This window comes from Cebidichthys violaceus, unplaced genomic scaffold, assembly GCF_023349555.1.
Source record: "Cebidichthys violaceus isolate CVI_PGR_0920_01 unplaced genomic scaffold, fCebVio1.0.p SCAF_22, whole genome shotgun sequence".
Taxonomy (NCBI): Eukaryota; Metazoa; Chordata; class Actinopteri; order Perciformes; family Stichaeidae; genus Cebidichthys; species Cebidichthys violaceus.
In genome coordinates this window covers 3,087,504-3,105,704 of record NW_027176395.1, presented here as the reverse complement: position 1 = coordinate 3,105,704, position 18,201 = coordinate 3,087,504, and the positions used below count along the sequence as shown (strand labels likewise).

Below are 18,201 nucleotides of genomic sequence, written 5' to 3'. Positions count from 1 at the left end.
ATATTGTAGGCACTTTGAAGGCTAGGCTGCTTACAATTTCCAAATAACGGTTACCTCTGGATTTCGTGTTATTGTTGATCAAGTAATTGTGATTGTATTGCATTTATTGTCAGTGAAATGTAAAATTGTAGCTGAAAATTCCCTTCTCAATTGCACCTTAATTTGCTACATTGCATATGGACAGATTAGACAAACAAACATAGAGTTCCTGGTCCTACCAAAAATCCAAGTGGCTAAAATAATGGCCTGAAAAAAACAGTCAACCATGGACAAGAGAAACTGAGTTACTTTAGTGGGGGTGGTTTAGCCTACTTAACCTTTGCAAAGTGTTCACTGCTTTATCTGAATATATAAGGACAGGTTTGACAGAGCACAGAGCACTAAGATAAGTCTGTACTGATAATGTGAAAATATTTGACTCTTCAATTGTAAACTGCCCACTACAAATGGCTTGTCATTTAAATTTAATTTCCCTCATTATGTTGCTCTGCATTACTCTCCTAAGGGGTTCGACTGACGAATCCAGGCATTTAAACTGTAAGTAACTTTTTGAATGTTTTTTTGCGTAAATGTTTTTTCATATCTGACAACAATCACAGATGATTGTGGTTGAAATAAAAGATTGGAAGATGTAATAAAAAAACTAATAGTCATACTAATCATTTCAAAACATATTTGGTTATTAGCCTACTCTGGGATATAGCCATGGAAGCAGCATAGTCAACATTGTTATGTCTCATCGAACTTTTTTTTTCAATATATATCTCGTGAAACAAAAAACAGCATTAGCTGTGAAGACAGCATGTTCTTCTATTGTATGTCTGTTTCACTTTAAAGCAAGTAAGCATATTTACTACCAAATCTAACAACGTGGCATACATGTGAAAATGCTGCATATAATTCTGGGAACTCCCACTTATTTTGCTTATTGAATTTTTGATGCCTCAAATACGCCAACATTTAAAATATAGCACATGTAGCAACTCAATATGTTCTTGTCAGAAGTGGAATAAATACTCAGATCCTGTACTCGAAAGTATTGATAGCCTACAACAAGGTAAAGGTATTCCATAGAAGTTTTAGCAAAATGTATCATGAATACTCAAACCAAGTACTCAGGACAAGGAGGAAAAAACACAATTTGTACTCATCTTTCTTTTGTTTTAAGTGAAATTGAGCCTAAAACTGATTTTTTTTTTAAAATGAAACCATCATAGAAACAACTCACAGACTTGTAAATGACGTGGAGCAAGGGACATTAAATAAGGGGTCCCAAGCCAAAAAGGTTGGGAACAACTGGTCTAATATATAACAATACAATTTTTTTCATAAGTTTGTCCAATGTGTTTTTTAATGTAAGCAAAAATCATAAACTGGTGAAGGAAAACAAATTCAACATTTTATTTTAAAATGTGGATTAGAAGCAGTATCACCAGTATCTCAAAATTGTATTTTAGGCACTGTACTTGTGTAAATATTTACCTTCCACCTCGTTTACAGATGATAATCTAGTCACAGATTTCCATGCTGTCCTGTTACGATACTGTATATCTTGCAGCCACAACTGTCAGAGAACTGCTTATCTCCTCACATCAAGAAAGCCTTCAAATTGTACAAGAAGGCTCACTCCACTCTAGACAACGGTATTGAACTTATCAAAGGAGTTATCACCTTTTCTGTGTCTGTTCATACTGTACCAAAAAATAAAACAAAATAAACCAAAGCTTATCCTTCTACACTCCTGTGCTCAGACGAAGCTCCCCCTTGTCTTCCACGCATGTGTTTACATTGCTTCGGCAAACCGAGCCTGAGACCCTGGAGATTTCCCGAGCTGCAGAGGTCTTTCAAACAACTCTACAAGTCCTGAAAAACACAGCGAGACAGAGATATAAAAGGGATGTCACGGCACCAGGTACAATTGCTTTGTTGTTATTTAATCCAGAGGATATCACCTTGAAAGAAACCTTTCGAGACAATTGGACACCAAAACAACCGTAAAACTCCCAACATTTCTAATTGATCCACTGCCACTATTCTTACCATTCTAATAGTCCACCAAAACACAATTTAATAAACTAATGAATTGTCAAAGATTGTAAAAATGTAATTAAATACTAAAGCTGGGCATTTTCAACTACAGTGAGTGTCCTCTCGGGTTTGATATGCTCCAAAGGTTAACAAGATACAATTCCATTAGTCTTTGTGTTAACTTTCGTCATGTCACAATGCCAGAGCTGCTTTCCTGGGAGGACGTGGAGCGGATAGCAGAGCTGTCGAAATGTCCTCCTGTGACGCATCCAGCCATCTGTCTGCAAAGTCCTCTCAACAAGTACCGCTCCATATCTGGCCTCTGCAATAACAGGTAGCCAACTGGCTTCTTACCTTTCGATAAGTCAAAGAACCAGGACTATACTGGAATAGAGGAAACAGTCTGTGACAGGAGGAACAATGTTGCTAATCCCAACACCCATCACACCTCCATCTTGATTACAAATGCAAATGAAAAGTTAACCTTTTAAAATGTTTTAAAGTTATCCCACATTGTCTTCCAAATTGAAAATGCAAAGTCAATTTCACTTAGATTTTAATGTTTATTGTAGCAAAGCCACACTAAGTTGTACAGGTAACGTATGTCTGTGGATTTTTTATTTAAATTTGAGCATTTTCACATCGTCATCAAAACACAACAGCAAAATAATAATAAGCAAAACCTTTATTTTTAAATTCAATTTGATCGTGACATACATCATTTGCATTCAAATGCCAAATCAAATTTGTATTTCATTGTCTGATTTCATTTTTTTTTTTTTTTTTTATCATTTCTGCTCTTAGCAGCTACAGGTTAAGGTTAGGATCATTGTTGTAGTTTAATACACAAAAAAACTCCACAGGGACGAGCGAAGGCATGTTTATTAAAATATAACCACAACAAAAAATGTTTCCTCCATCTTCAAAATCAACCAAAATGCTTTTGTTGCCATTCTAAAAGCAAATAAACATGTTCATAAATACAAATCTTTAGCAAATCCCTCAATTAGCTGATGTACTCTAGTATATTGGTAAAACTACCCTAATCTCTTGATGACCTTTGTGAGGAAAACAAATGAATAAAACAAATTGAAGTATTTTTGGGCATGCTTCACGATTCTTTTTCTCAGGCAAAATCCTCTCTGGGGAGCAGCCAACACTCCCTTGGTCAGGTGGCTTCCAGCTGAATACGAAGACGGAGAGAGAGAACCCAAGGGTTGGAACCGAGGACGGCTCCATAATGGATTCCAACTTCCCCCGGTAATCTACAAAATGCTGGTCCGACGGACACAAAAGTCTTGGCGGTGAAATTAGAAATGAAGCGAGCTCACCCTGCAAAACCCAAGTTAATGTAGCTTTCCATTTATTTTCCTAACCTGTTTTACAGCAGATAAAGTCCACAGCAATTTAGGAACAGCAGACGTGTGTGTGTGTGTGTGTGTCTGTGTGTGTGTGTGTGTGTGTGAGATGACACAGATTACGGTTGCATTTGAATATTGTGGACTGTGTATTAAAATACATTATTTACATAGATGGAAATTAGTTGGTTTACAGTCATAAACATTATTTTTTTTTTTTTTTTTTTACAGCAGATGAAACTGTTACTCTGATATTTGCCTTGAATTTCAGTGTTAATGTATGCGCTCATTACACAGAGTGAGGTCCTTCAGTGGAAGAACTGATCAGTTGTATCCGGCATGGAGTTTACCTCCTTGTATAAAAGCTATAATTTACTTAAGCGTTTTAGATAATTAATAGTCTTTGATCCATTTGTTATAAAAACAAATATCTTGGATATTTTATGTATTGCTTAACTCAGTTGCCAAACCGCTTTGGGTTGGTTAAATTAGGATGTGAAAGACACATATCACAGCCCCTTTGTTGAGCTGAAGACATTCATCTATTTATAACATAACTTAATGAATTAAAAAATTAACTAGTTCACACAAGCAAGAAAGCTATCATCCATCGTAAACCCTGACTGGGACACAATAGGCCTTCCCCAGAAAATATGTTCATTTCCGTTAATGATGAGATAATAAAAACACTGACTGATAAATGGCAAGCCACCGCAGAGATGGCTGGGGGGAAATGCAATTACACACTGTTAAAAAAAGCAGTTCTCACTGTCATCCAAAATAACAAATCCTACTGTGTTAACAGCCTTGGGAAGTCAGCCAGAAAATAATAAGGAGCTCTACTAAACAGACGGATGATGTCTATTCTCACCTGCTGGTGGAGTGGGGCCAGTACATCGACCATGACATAACCTTTACCCCTCAAAGCAAAGGGAACGCTGGTTTTTGGACTGGGATGGACTGTTCGAACACATGTCAAAATGTGCATCCATGCTTTCCCATTGAGGTAAACTAAAATAGTCTTTGGACATTTTGCTTTCCTCTACTGTTCTCTTGTTACAATCCTATATTTTAAAGTATTATTTTTATTTTAGTCTTAGTCGCTCAGTTGAAAGTTAGATGAGAAGATTGAGACCACTCTCATGTATGTCCGTTCAATAGGAATAAGGATTTCCTGACTTCACCACACAATCAGTGGAGACTCCAGGAATTCACTGCTCTCGACCAAGAAATAGTCACAATAGTTGCACATAAGCATCATTTCCGCCCTACTGTGCTGTGATTGGCGAGTACTTGTTACCTCCATGCAGTTCTTCCTCCGGTGGAACTGTGTTTATATTTGTCGCTGTAAAAGCAAGGTACAAATGGCTAAAAGCCTATTTAATCTTGAACCAGAATCTAGAAAAAAAAACAGTTGGAAAATTGAACTTTAATTAGACGGAGTATGGTAACAAAATGGTACTACGCACCAATAGCACAACAGAGTACAAAAGTACATTCAGCACATCCCATGTTCACTTGTCAAATGGGGCACGACTTTTGTCGCAGCTAGTATCCAATGACAAGCATGAGGCAATGTAACAACTAGCTACTAGCCCCTCCCTCTTAAAAGGTGTTGGGATTTGAATTTCGTTACCTTCGTACGGACCAGTCTAGCTGTCCCCCCTGCCGGCTTGAGTCTCACGTTGAAGTGACATCAGAACAGAGTCAGTCTCCTGATCTAACTCGGCAAGAAAGCAAATCAGCAAATTAACTTGTCGATTTTATTCTTTTGAAATTCTACAATCACAAAACCAATACATTTGATTGACAGATGAGAAATCGATCAAGATGCCGTTGTAGCAGCTAGCAGTAAAGAAATGTTTTGTTCTCCACAGACAGGTGATTCTATAACTGGTGCACAAAGCTGCATGCCCTTTCATCGCTCCACACCAGCCTGCTTTGTCAATTGTGGCTCCGACATTCGACAAGCTCTGCAGCGACAACAGATGAACGCCATCACGTCGTTCATTGACGCTTCGGTTGTGTATGGCCACACTCCAAGGCTGGAGGGCTTCCTCCGTGACCTCACAGGCCTCAATGGGAAACTTGCTGTCAACGACCAACTCAGGGATCCCAAGGGAAGACCCTACCTTCCATTCGTGACCACTCGTCCATCGGCCTGCCTACAGAATCTGCACGGGGAGAGGGTGGAGTGTTTCAGTGCCGGGGACAGTCGGATTAATGAGGGTCTGCCCCTGATCTGTTTGCATACACTGTGGCTCAGGGAACACAATCGAATTGCAGAGGAACTGAAACACATGAATGCTCACTGGAGCCCGGAGACTATTTACCAAGAAACTCGCAAGATTATTGGAGCTCTGCATCAGGTATGTGACCAGTAACTGAAATTGTTTCAGCATGCCAAAATAACAACCTCTTTTAGGACGTAAAAAACATTGCTACAGGAGTGGCAAAGCTGCACTGATCATCATTCTATTTTTCAACAACTGACAAAAACAATGCACATATTTTTGGACCGCCCTTTTGAGTTGGTTCAGTCGAACCTGGCGCTGTCAATCACAGTCCGTCAATCCAAACAGAGCTCTGATTGTTTACAAAGAAGCAGGCCATTTAGCTTAACTGCTGCCATAGACTATCTTTACCATATGTTCTATTTTAAGTCCATGTTGAATGGACCTGCTTGGCCCGATGACTCCCGGCCAAACGTAACATTTCTAACAGTAGGATTGTATTGCGAGTAGTGGACTACTTGGATGTGAAAGGGGTCGCTCGTAGTGACAAACCTAAAGAGAAGCATCACCCCATTGTGCAGTTCCCCTCAGGTCTACAGAGGATATTAGTGTCTTTCAGTTTGTTGTTTTGGTTTTACTGCCATTAACTTAGTTTAGTTCACTTTCACCGCTCTCATAGCATCATTTTCAGTATGCGATAAATACTGTGCCTGATCACATCCTGTGCTGCACTGCTAACACTATTATATTCATGTGTAGACTTTGTGTTGTATATCAACCGTTGCTTTTTTCCCCTTATCATTTCTTTTTCTTTGCTTTTTTTAAAATCAGAAAGAACTCCCTCAGTGGTTTCTAATTTGTGCCTTTGAATGGTCTGTTATTCTGAGCTGGTATCCATTTGAACCAGAGAGTGCAGCTAATGCGCCTCTGCTTTGCTCAGTGCAAACCCTGCACGCATTTTTTTGAGCAGGGCAGGGCAGCCATCAGAGCCCGGCAGAAAGAAAAACCTGTGTGGAAGATTGGCAAGTCATAATCCTTCATCATCTAAACAGTCTTTGTGCAAAGAAAACACTCACGAGCACAAAGGATTGCTGTGTCAACTTACAATTGTCTCTGTGTGTTTGTTGCTAAGTGAGGTTCCTTTTTGTAGTTGCTTATAGCGATGCAATATTTATATTAGCTGTATGCCTGCATTATTTAAGGTGAAGAAAATGTTGGGTAAATTCTGTACGCTCTATACAGGAAAACTATTTTTCGATCGAAATGGTTCCTTGCCTCTAGTGAAGGGGATGAGGGGGCCGTGGAGCTAGGCTGTAAAGTTTCTGAAGCTTTTCTGAGCAGAGGGAAAATAAGTCTGTATTCTGTCAGACTTTGGGGGCTGACATTTGACCACAGCAGTGGATTAACAATCGCTATTTTCAGGTGACCCAGGGACAATGCCAGAGGAAAGAGATTTCCAGCATTAAAAAGAGATGGGTCTAAGGTGGATGGGTTTTTTAAATCATTTGTGAAGATGAAGTATAAAAGGCAGGGAGAGGATTTACATACTGTACCTGTAACCATGCCCAGCTTGGAAAATCCCTGTATTGGAGGTGGAGTGAAACGTGAAGCACTATCTGGCCCGAATAGCCTGCAAACCAGCAGACTGTAACCTTATTGATTTTTTTTATCAAAGAAAAAAAAAAGAAAATCAAAGTTGAGATGAATAATTAAAGGAGCACTTAAGCTCCACGCTTTTTCATAATTACATCTTCCATTTTGTTACACTGTTATCTCTTACTCTTCCCCCTCCACTCAGTGGGTAAAGGACAGAGTCAGCTACAGAACAGTGCACCTTGTGGCTGTGCCTGGCAATTGCATTTGCACATTACATTCTTCTGGCACACAGTATTACTGTAACACAGGAATTGCCATACAAAAAAGTATACTGGAGAACTAGATGTAGACAAAAAATTGTAAAACTGCATTTCAGATTCTTCACAGGACTCTTCACAGGGTCCGCCATTTTGCACCGCCATGTTTCTACAGTAGCCCAGAACGGACAAACCAAACACAGGCTCTAGATAGCCTTGCAATCCGCAACCTCACCGCTAGATGTGGCCAAAATCTACACACTGCAGCTTTTAACTAAAGTGATCATTTTAAATCGTATATATTTTTAGCTTTAATGTAAGTGCATAAAACCATGTGCTAAAAGTTTGTAAAATTGTATTCCCTCAACACATAACCAGGTGGCGTGACTCATTAGTAGAACAGCCTCTCTTCTGAAGCTCTACTAATTAATCAATACAATCACGAGCCTGTTTATGGTTGGAATAAGTTCTGCATAGTTTAACTTGGCATACATGGTGGTCACCCATTAAGCTAAACCACCGTTGACAGCACGACCAGTATAATCCATCTCCCATTGATGATGGATGCCGATCAGAAAGCCATCTCATGTTATGCAAAGCAATAACAAACCCCCCACTGCTGTTCATTCATAAACATAACAAAATGTTAGATCATTAAGACATAAATCAATGCTTAATGTAGCGTTGTTGTGTTACTGTAGAATACTTTAGTATTAATGTTGATATGTCTGCCTGTAATGAGAAAAGTTTGCTAGTTATCCAATCCCAGTAAAAAAAAAACAATTCAACTCTGCAGCCCTTTTCAGCTCTCAGCAGCTTTCAGCTCATTGTTGTGTCTTGTCAGTCCATATGGTTGAATCCCAACAGCTCTCACCAAGCCACCCCCCCCCCCATTTAAATCCTGAGACAGCTGTTCCCAGCAAACAAGCTCACACAGGGCGAATGTAATGCAAGATGCTGTTTTCATACAGCATTATTCTTGACAAGTCACTGTGAAAGCACTGTTTTAATGCATTGAAATATGTGCTGTGGCAGTAATTACTTACAAAAAGGAAAACACTTCCAGGCAAAGGGTATGCAATTAGGCAGGAAATGAAACATAACCGTTAAAAATGTTTGCAGTGGATTTTAGTAGATGTGTACCTCTTTAAATGAAGGAATTTACTCTGTGTATTTCAGACACAACGTTCACCTTTTGCTGTATTTCTATGTCAGACACCAAACTTCCGTTTTTTGCAAGAATGTATTGGCTGATCTTCCCTTCCCTTCTGCTCGCTTTTATCATTGGATATGGCATAATAAACAAATAGACAGTCCCTTTTTTTTTGAATGCACTTGAAGGTGCAGGAGCCGATATTGGGAGAATTTCGATTGCCTCTCCAATGCTCTGAACAATGGCTGGCTTCTCACAGCTAACGATGCCAACAGCACTAACAGCGCAAACTACTGCAGTGCTGACAGAGCTAACAGTGTTTACCTGTGGGGGAACCGGATGGTGGTCGCAACACCCCCCACAATGGGGGGACGGCGTTATCAGCTTTAACCGCCAAATGAGAGCGGCGGCCATGAGCTAGCCAGTGGGGCACGCTCATGCACGAAAATGCTCTAAAAGCATGGCTGTGCTGGCCCATCTATGTAAACAAAGCAAGGAGAAGCTCGGATTACAACACACACAGAGGGGGAGCGGCTTCATTCTCAGCTCAGGTAGACATTAGTCCGCTGTATATTTACACAGCTAAATAGTTGTTTGCCTCTATATTAATGTTTAAAATGTTAGTACAGCTCTTTAAACACTTAAATAGAATACTTTAAGGAATCATTTTTGTCTGTTAATGCTTGTTCTGTACTTAATGCATGAATTCCCACCTGAATAACATTGTGGGTACACTCTAGTGTCAACAAAATGCTTCCTGTTACTATTTGATTCATTAGCTATTTCCCATGCATGAAAAGAAAACCTTATCCTCCAGCCCAGTCAGAGAGTGAGGCCAGAGGAAGGCATGAACGTATTCAAACGTCCTTTCCAACTGGCTGTCTGTGGGCAGCCAGTTGAAAACCGTGGGTGAATGTGGTACTCTACATGGCCTGCCGAAAAAACAAATTAAAAGGTCAGAAGCCATTTCAATATAGAGTCAAAGCCTTTTATTTGCAGGCAACAACTTACAGCATCTGGTTTTTATTCTGACTTGCTTTTTAATCAAAGTGCACGGTAGTCAAGGTTGTTGCCTATCCAGTATGTAAGGGGACGATGTCATTATGCTCTAATTCGTTTTTTAACTGGTCAGGACATATAAGGAAAAAGCTTTAATGGTTCAAGGGGCCAGACCTGTTCTGTTAGGAGTGAATTTGGAAATCACGGAAATGCAGACTATATGGGATTTGTATTCAAGATAAGATAACCCTGAAGGGTTGAGCGATCAGCATTTAGTAGAGAAAAACTAAACAAAGTTCTACTACATACATTTGTATTGATATTTTGGGCTTGGCTCTGATTTTTTTCTTTTTTCTTTGTTGAAACAGCTTACAACTCATATGAGATGTGACAAACGGCCCCAACTAGACGTGACATTTGTGTAAGCCAGAAGCTAGAATAACACTGGATTCATTTATACAACACAATACGCGTTTCCCATGTGTTGGGTTTGTAAAACATTGATCTGAAAAGTAGTTGTCAAGTAAATATACTGGAGAAAAAGTACAATAAATTCAACTGAAGCAGCATAGAATGAACATACTCAAGTAAAGTACAATAACTTAAAAATTGTACTTTAGTACAATATTTGAATAAATATTTCTTTGTTACTTTTCACCACTGCATGGATGACTGGATGATCCCTAAGTCGTGAAGAAAAAGAGTCAGACGGACTGACACTGCAGTCTGGTGACTGCTCCTCAAAAGGGACCAGAATTATCTACAGGACTGTGGCTTAGGACTGAGTCAGTCTAAGCTCTGTTTTCTCGTCACAGTTGACATGTTGTGGCTCAGCTTTAGTTTGTGCAGAATGCTGCTTCCATTTCACTAATGCAAAATAATATACAACATTTCATTTTCTTTTTAAAGGTTTGGGACTTGTATTAGTGTAACAAATTTAAGGGATAGTTTGGGAAGTTTAGAAGTGGGGTTGTATAAGGTACTCAATCCATAGTAAGCAGTAAGCATGGGGCAGAAGCAAAATGTATTTTAGCACCTAAAAAAATCAAGCAGTTATCCATGTTCTCTTCAAAGCCACCTAATTTGAAAAAATAATAGTAATTTTACCTCGCAGAACGCATGAGTTACTGGTCTATTGCTGCCTTGATCGGTTAGTTAGTTAGTGTTATTGGGTAAATTTGGTGTTTTAAATGGTTATTTGGGATTTTTCCAAAGTCACACAATAACACAAGCAAACTAAGAGACAGCAGTGCATTGCTAATGCTTCTGCGCGGCAACTCCTGTCTGCTCCTGTCTCCAATTGGGGGCTAACCAACATATATTGTTGGTAATATATTAACGAAAGATAAGTACCTCACACAACCCCAGTTGAAAACACCAAAACTATCCCTTTAAGTCTGCTCTCAAACCCATTTCAGCTAGACTGAAGTCTGAGACTCTTGCTATTCAATGAGTCAATTCAGCTCATTAACTTAAATTATCCGGTCTATGTCATCATTCTTGCCTTAACAAGTTCATCTTCAACAGACTGCCTTTACACTAAAGGCAGATGTTTCATTAGTATCACTAAAGCAACAAAAAAGTAAATTGTGTCTGTTTCACCGCTCCATTTTGCATCGGAAGCTACGACACCACATGTGATCTCACTAATGTGTGTGTGTGTGTGTGTGTGTGTGTGTGTGTGTGTGTGTGTGTGTGTGTGTGTGTGTGTGTTTGCATCTGTGCGAGTGCATGTGTGCGTGTGTGCGTGCGTATGCATTTGTGTGATATGTGTTAAGATTCAGGTGGTGAACTGAGGCCTTTATAAATAGTGATGAGGATGGATGGAATCCTCTGCGGTGAACTGTGAGGGAACAAATGTGCAATCATTTGTCCAAGCATAGGATATTACACAAATACTCATCTCACAGGAAATCCTATGGGGACAACTTTTAGCTGTATGCAGATACACATTCACAAAATGTTGTTAATAGTTTCCGAGTGGCATATGTTGTGTTAATTTGTTAAGTTATATTGTCATTTGATCTCTTGTGGCTTCAAAGAATTCTTGAGATGCCCGTTATCCTCAGATTTGAACTTTTATGACTATCTAAAATATCCTTTTTTGCTTCTCTGCAATCCCCCCCTTCTCTTGTATGACTCCCAGATCATAACCATGAGAGATTATGTTCCAAAAATCATTGGCCAGGAAGCTTTTGATTATTACATTGGACCCTATCGGGGATATGATCCAACTACAGACCCCTCTGCCTCCAATGTGTTTGCCACCGCTGCATTCAGGTTCGGCCACGCTACCATCTCTCCCATCCTCAGGAGGCTGAACGAGAGCTTCCAGAAGCATGAGCACTTCGGCGACTTGAGGCTGCGTAACGCTTTCTTCAGTCCGTGGAGAATAGTCAAAGAAGGTCAGTACACTCTTATGAAGCTGCCTATTGGAACTAATAATGTATCCTGCAAGCACACTGAACAATACTCTATTTAGGTCAGCTTGAGCATGACTTTGTTCAGCATGACTGTCTATGTAAGTGTAATAATTACTTGCATGCAAGTCAAGGGACTCGTTTGAGGTAGACCAACGAAAAGACACGTTTATCTAGTATGAATAACTACTACTGTATATCATAACCAGTATGTGACATATGCAGGACACTGTGCTCCCAGTCCCTCGAGACTCATTGCACAAGGTGCAATAATCCATCTGACACACTGCCGGGACCTTTTCCATTAAATATCATTAATTAGTCACTACTTATTTCATACTTATGTGCAAGGTAGTAAATTATCTGTCATATACAGGAGATGAACAGTTAAAGGCTTACTTATAGCTAGCAAAAAAAAAAGGAATTTTTCAACCTCACTTCTTGTCATTTTAACCATTCTGTTTATGGGCCTCGGATAACTTTGCACTCATCAACTCTGCTGCAGAGATGCAGCAGAACAACTTACATTGTGGCAATCAATATGTACATACGTACAGAGTATACATCTACAGAGTAGTTTTACACCACTATGAGCTTTTGCTGAACTCAAGTTTTTACCTTGCTGCAATAATGCAGAGGGATGTGTTCAGTAGTCTTTTCACCAAGTCTGTTCCTTTTACAAAACTATGTGTTGTTTTGATAAACAGAGTATTCATCCCCAACAGTTCACTCATCCTGTTTGCTCAAATGAAATTGTTGGACACCAGTGAGCCCAGGGGAAGCAGAAAATCCAAGCTTAGGAGGGATATACAAACCTTTTTTTTTTTTTCCTGAACGGCATATAGAAAGCAAACAGTACAGTTCAGAAAACGACTGTACTCACCAACCATATACATTCTGTTTATCTTCTATATGTGGGATAAAGAATTACAGTCAAGTAAAAGTGAACATGCTGTTTGCAGTTTAGTGACATCAAGTCACATGATCTCTTAGTTTTGAAGTCCAAAAATGAAATGTTAACAGGAAATGTGTTATTCCTGCATTCCACAGGGAAAAAACTATATCTTATAATGACTATGAAAAAATAAGCAGCGCTGTTATTGTCTCTAGGGGGAATTGAACCAACCCTGAGAGGTGCATTTGGAGCTGCAGCATCAGCTGGTAGCGCAAACATGCTGTTGACAGAGGAGATAACAGATAGGCTGGTAGTTTTGAATGTGCCACAGTCCATGGATCTGGCCTCACTGAACCTGCAGAGAGGACGAGATCACGCCCTCCCAGGTAAGTGCTGCGCTGGATTGTTGCCATTCAGCTAAGCCTGTCAAATCAGAGTGACAATCATCAAGCAATGCCCAGGTTAATCCCGAGAGCTTAAAAACCAATTCCTTTGTCCTTTCCTTCGTCCAACTTTCTGTCAAACCACTCACAGACAAGGCGACGTTTAGAGGAAATATTCACTTGCTTGAGTGACGATGTCAAATCCTTTCAGCAGCTTGATATACAATTTGCTGCTTCCTGGTTCTTTACAGTGAACATTGGAACTGAACAACAGGAGAATGCTCTAAAAATGTATTTGTATAGTTTTAGAGCTCAAAGGTCACAAGACACCATACTGGGTTATAAACAGCCTGAGAGCGTGGTACTACCTCAGTCAGATGAAGGATTATTTAGTCAGGCAGACTGGACTAACATATTCAACTAAACAGCGCCTCTAATTACTAACGAATTAAGAGCAGGGATGGCAGGTTAGCAAGGGGGGATGCATTTTGGTCATTTTGCTAACAAGGGGGTTGGCAAAATTACAAAAGAAGACAGATAGCACTTTCATCTGTTCACTAAATATGAAACAAGGCGATAAGCTTAACGTGACTTTGGGGGAACTCCACCAATTTCACACCTCAAAGTCCGTTTACAGGTCTTGGGGAGTAGCCTACTAGGCCTACTGTATATGTAAAAAAAAGTTGTATGAAGCCTTCTGGGTCTCCAGTGGGAGATGTGTGAAGTCTGATAACTTGCCTCTAGTGATGTCTCTTGAGTTAATGTTGGTTGGGCCTGAAGAAACAAGTTTGAAAAAGAAAAAAAGATCTTGGGGTCTGTGGTGAGTCTACCAGACCTCTGTAGCCCGCTCCTCAGATCCGCTTGAGGCTAGCACCTCGAGGCTACATTAGCTGCTACTAATACACATCCAAATTGCCTACCAAATTGTTGGCGGCCGAGTTGCATTGTAGGTAATGTAGGCGCCAGGTTTAGACAAAGAATGCATAAAATGAAAAAAGGCGTCATCTCTGATCCTGCTGCATCACTACTGATACATTAAAAAAAAGTAAAACTGTCATGAATCTCTGTACTGGCCAAGAATTAGTCCAATAATACAATAATTGTTTAAACAAACAATATATGATGTGTGATTGTAGGTGGTATGTCATCTTCTGAGAGCTAGCTGGCTGTTTCCCCTGCTTACAGACAGCTAAGCAAACCCTCTCCAGACTTTTGCTTTATATTTATCACACAGACATTGGATAGTGGTATTGATCCTTTAGTGTATCTCTCAACAAGAAAGACAAATATGAATGCGATATGCAAAATTTAAAATTGTGCTGAAATTAATTTTCAGGATACAATGATTGGAGATCATTCTGCGGACTGGGGCGCATTAAGACAATGGATGGTTTCAAAGAGGTTGTAAGAGACGACAGGGTTGCAGAGAAGATAGCACGAATATACAAACATCCTGAAAATATCGACGTATGGCTTGGAGGGCTTGTTGAAAACATGTTGCCGGGCTCAAGAACTGGTCCCCTCTTTGCTTGTCTGATTGGAAAGCAGATGAAAGCATTGCGTGATGGCGATAGGTACATTAATATTTACTTGATTAAAAAAAAAAGCTATCTATTAATGTTGTGTACCAAACCACAATGGCACATTTTAAAGTAAATTTCTTTATCTACTTTTGAAGACTTTTATTTATTGAAATGTTTGTTTGAAATGGAGGGATCAACTGTTTTTATTTTTCAGGTTTTGGTGGGAGGCTGAAGGTATGTTCAGCCAGCTACAGAAAGCTGAGCTCTTAAAAAGTTCTCTGTCTCGGATCATCTGCGACAACAGCGACATAAGAGAAGTCCTCCCTGATTCTTTCACGTTCGGGAAATACCCCTATGATTACATCTCTTGTGATCATGTGCCATCGACTAATTTGGAAGCTTGGCAAGAGGAAAAGAGCCAAGGTGGGCTTGAGAAACAGCCGTGTTACTCCTCGTCCCAATACTTGAAAAATAATACACATTCCTTTGAATTTTATTTCTCACATTAACATGAAAACATGAAAAAATCTCTCAATTCCAGACTTAGAACAGTGTGGCATTCCAAGAATGATACAGAATGGGGATTTTATTTTGTCTTCTACAAATGGCAAACTGGTCGCTCTGTACTCCTGTTACCATGGTTTCAAGTTAAAGGGTGCCGCTGCAATAGTTTGCGAGGGAAATCAATGGAGTGATCAACCCCCACAATGTACAGGTACGTGAACTATTTTTGCCATGGATTTTTTTCACAACATTAGTTTGTGATGACATGTTAAGATGCCTATGTGGAGTAGTTTAAATGAATTAAAATGAAATTGACATTCCACTGTCAGCTGGTAAATATCATATCCTAATTGTATGAACTGCTGTGTATTGAAACTTACTAAGTTCAGTTTCGAAAGAATTTGGTTATAAATCACAGACACAATCCAGCAAATACAGTATCTATCTTTGGACATGCTGTACTGTATTGCTCTTGTCTGACTGGAGCTTTACTGCTATCTGCTGGTAGTATTGGAAAAAGGGAAATGTTCCAATGGGAAATATAAAGGGAATAGGGCTGATTTGTGATTTGAAATTTTTTCATCTAGACAAACAGTTGTTGGTTTAACCACCTTTCAAGCAGCCATTTATGTCATGTTGGCGGCCGAGTTGCATTGTAGGTAATGTAGGCGCCAAAGTTTAGACAAAGAATGCATAAAATGAAAAAAAGGCATCATCTCTGATCCTGCTGCATCACTACTGATACATTAAAAAAAAGTAAAACTGTCATGAGTCACTGTGCTGGCCAAGAATTAGTCCAACACATAATCTTCTGTGAAACCACAACTTGGTTTTTTTTTTTACATGTTAAACAAACAATATATGATGTGTGAGCTAATGAGATTTAGAGGTTATTGTAGGTGGTATGTCATCTTCTGAGAGCTAGCTAGCTGTTTCCCCTGTTTACAGACAGCTAAGCGAACCCTCTCCAGACTTGTGCTTTATATTTATCACACAGACATTGGATAGTGGTATTGAAACTCAAACGCTGACTACCGGTAATATTATTAATAATATTAATAAAATTTTTAGGCGACCAAAATGATACAACTAAATGTCATAAACTCAAAAATCCACTGTGAAAGTGTTAAAGTTATATTATGAGAAGATGGACATCTACCAGACCGGACAATGCCATGGTAGCGACAGGTCAATCACAAGGTAGCCCTGCACACCCTGCCTTATCATCTATTTGACTCTAAATGGACCATCATTTACTAAATGAATATCATGTTGTATATAAGAAGACTTGAAACTAGCGATTAAGACCATAACTACATGTTTACAATGTTTACCGAGGTAATAAATCAAGTGAGAAGTAGAGTCATTTTCTCATAGACTTCTATATAATCTGGCTTCTTTTTGTAACCTGAGGAGTGGCCCCCTGATGGCCATGAGAGAGAATGCAAGTTTAAGACGGTTGCGCATTGGCTTCACTTTTCAGAACCGGAGAATTGCTTCCTGGGTATTGGTTTAGGCATTGTTATTGATTATTGATTATCATTGAGAAATATAGGCAGATCTTCAATATGTCATCATTGTTTACTTGGATTCAAGGGCTTTCCAACCAACACTAACCAGTAGACGGGGCTATAATAAACATTTTGACGGATAACTTATTAATGATAATTCTCACATCTCTCTCATCATTTTGAGTTAGGTTTATCTCAGTTATGATAGGCTAAGTTAGTCAAGAAAGTCACAAACAATATAGCAGGTTTCACTGCACTGTTGTTGAATATTCCTCATTACACAAATCAATACTCAATCATCAACAGCGAATATCTTTAACGTGACCGAGGGTCAAAATGTCATTAGATAGGGAGGACTGGAGTCAAATATGTTTATTTCTTTGGCAGTGTGACAGTAGAAAAATTGTAGTGTCTTATACAGTATATATACATCCCTCTATGCTGTGTAGATATCATCAGTAGTTCAGCATACGTCAGCTTTTTTAAGTAAATTGTGTCAGTGTGTCAAGAAATGGGCTTTAGAGACAGAGATGAGAAAGATGGTTGACATGCTGACATCATTATTATGCCAGGTAATATTGAAGTGTTGCTAAAATTACCATGATGTCTTGTTTTTGCAGGGAATCATCACTAACTTGTTGACAGTGCAGCAGATACAGAAATGCTTCATAGTTTTATAACCACGCTCAGGGAAATGTTGCAATCCTTGTTCTCTTTTTCTCTATATTTCATGATTTTGTTGATTAACGGTATGTTTTTTTGAAAAATGGAATAAGACACTCAATCAAACTTTATTTAATTAAGATGATCATTATTTTTAATGACAGCTGCTATTATTTTATAACCTGTTTTACATTTGGTAGACTATTACTGTCTCTAATTAATTGCAGTAAATTTAATTTTAATAAAGATATATACACTAAACTGTAAATCAAAACACTTTTTTGTCATGCTTTCTTATCACACATGTATGAGGTTTCATTTTAAATGACTTAGCTTTTACTGCTCTGAACAAGGCAATATTCTTTTTTATGATTTGTGGATATCAGCTTTAGAAAACAACATCGAACAATCCCCAATAACATCTCCAAATGACTAAATCACTATGATAACATGAACGTTCTCATACATTAAATATTGTGCAGTATATTTTGTTTTACTTCAGAACAGGTATGGCTGAGAAAGTTGCAATAACACCTGTCACCATAATGAAATACCTTTCTGTTCAGAAATGTGACCAAATGAGTCATGCATGCCACCTGTTATGTTATGTCACTAACAACGCATTCACTCAAATCAGATCAATAAATATATAAGACTGACGGCTTTGTTTGAGGTGC

The 18,201-nt window shown here is 39.0% G+C and overlaps 1 protein-coding gene across 1 annotated transcript; it reads left to right on the top strand.

The window, feature by feature from the left end:
- Window positions 1-446: 446 nt before the first annotated feature.
- LOC137877949 (thyroid peroxidase-like) lies at window positions 447-17,562 on the top strand. The gene is made up of 12 exons (XM_068718136.1): window positions 447-537; window positions 1,559-1,643; window positions 1,752-1,912; window positions 2,233-2,362; window positions 3,159-3,288; window positions 5,264-5,755; window positions 11,772-12,030; window positions 13,156-13,326; window positions 14,660-14,897; window positions 15,061-15,269; window positions 15,388-15,561; window positions 17,482-17,562. Exons 1-12 carry the CDS (start codon window positions 447-449, stop codon window positions 17,493-17,495), a joined length of 2,154 nt encoding a protein of 717 aa, XP_068574237.1. The 3' UTR covers window positions 17,496-17,562.
- The last annotated feature ends 639 nt before the right edge of the window (window positions 17,563-18,201 follow it).

Bases quoted from the DNA above. Each gene is read 5' to 3' on its own strand.
- LOC137877949 (XM_068718136.1), top strand. From the start codon at position 447: ATGGCTTGTCATTTAAATTTAATTTCCCTCATTATGTTGCTCTGCATT. The intron at 12,031-13,155 runs GTCAGTACACTC...TATTGTCTCTAG, and splicing joins GTGGAGAATAGTCAAAGAAG to GGGGAATTGAACCAACCCTG. The intron at 14,898-15,060 runs GTACATTAATAT...TTTATTTTTCAG, and splicing joins GCATTGCGTGATGGCGATAG to GTTTTGGTGGGAGGCTGAAG.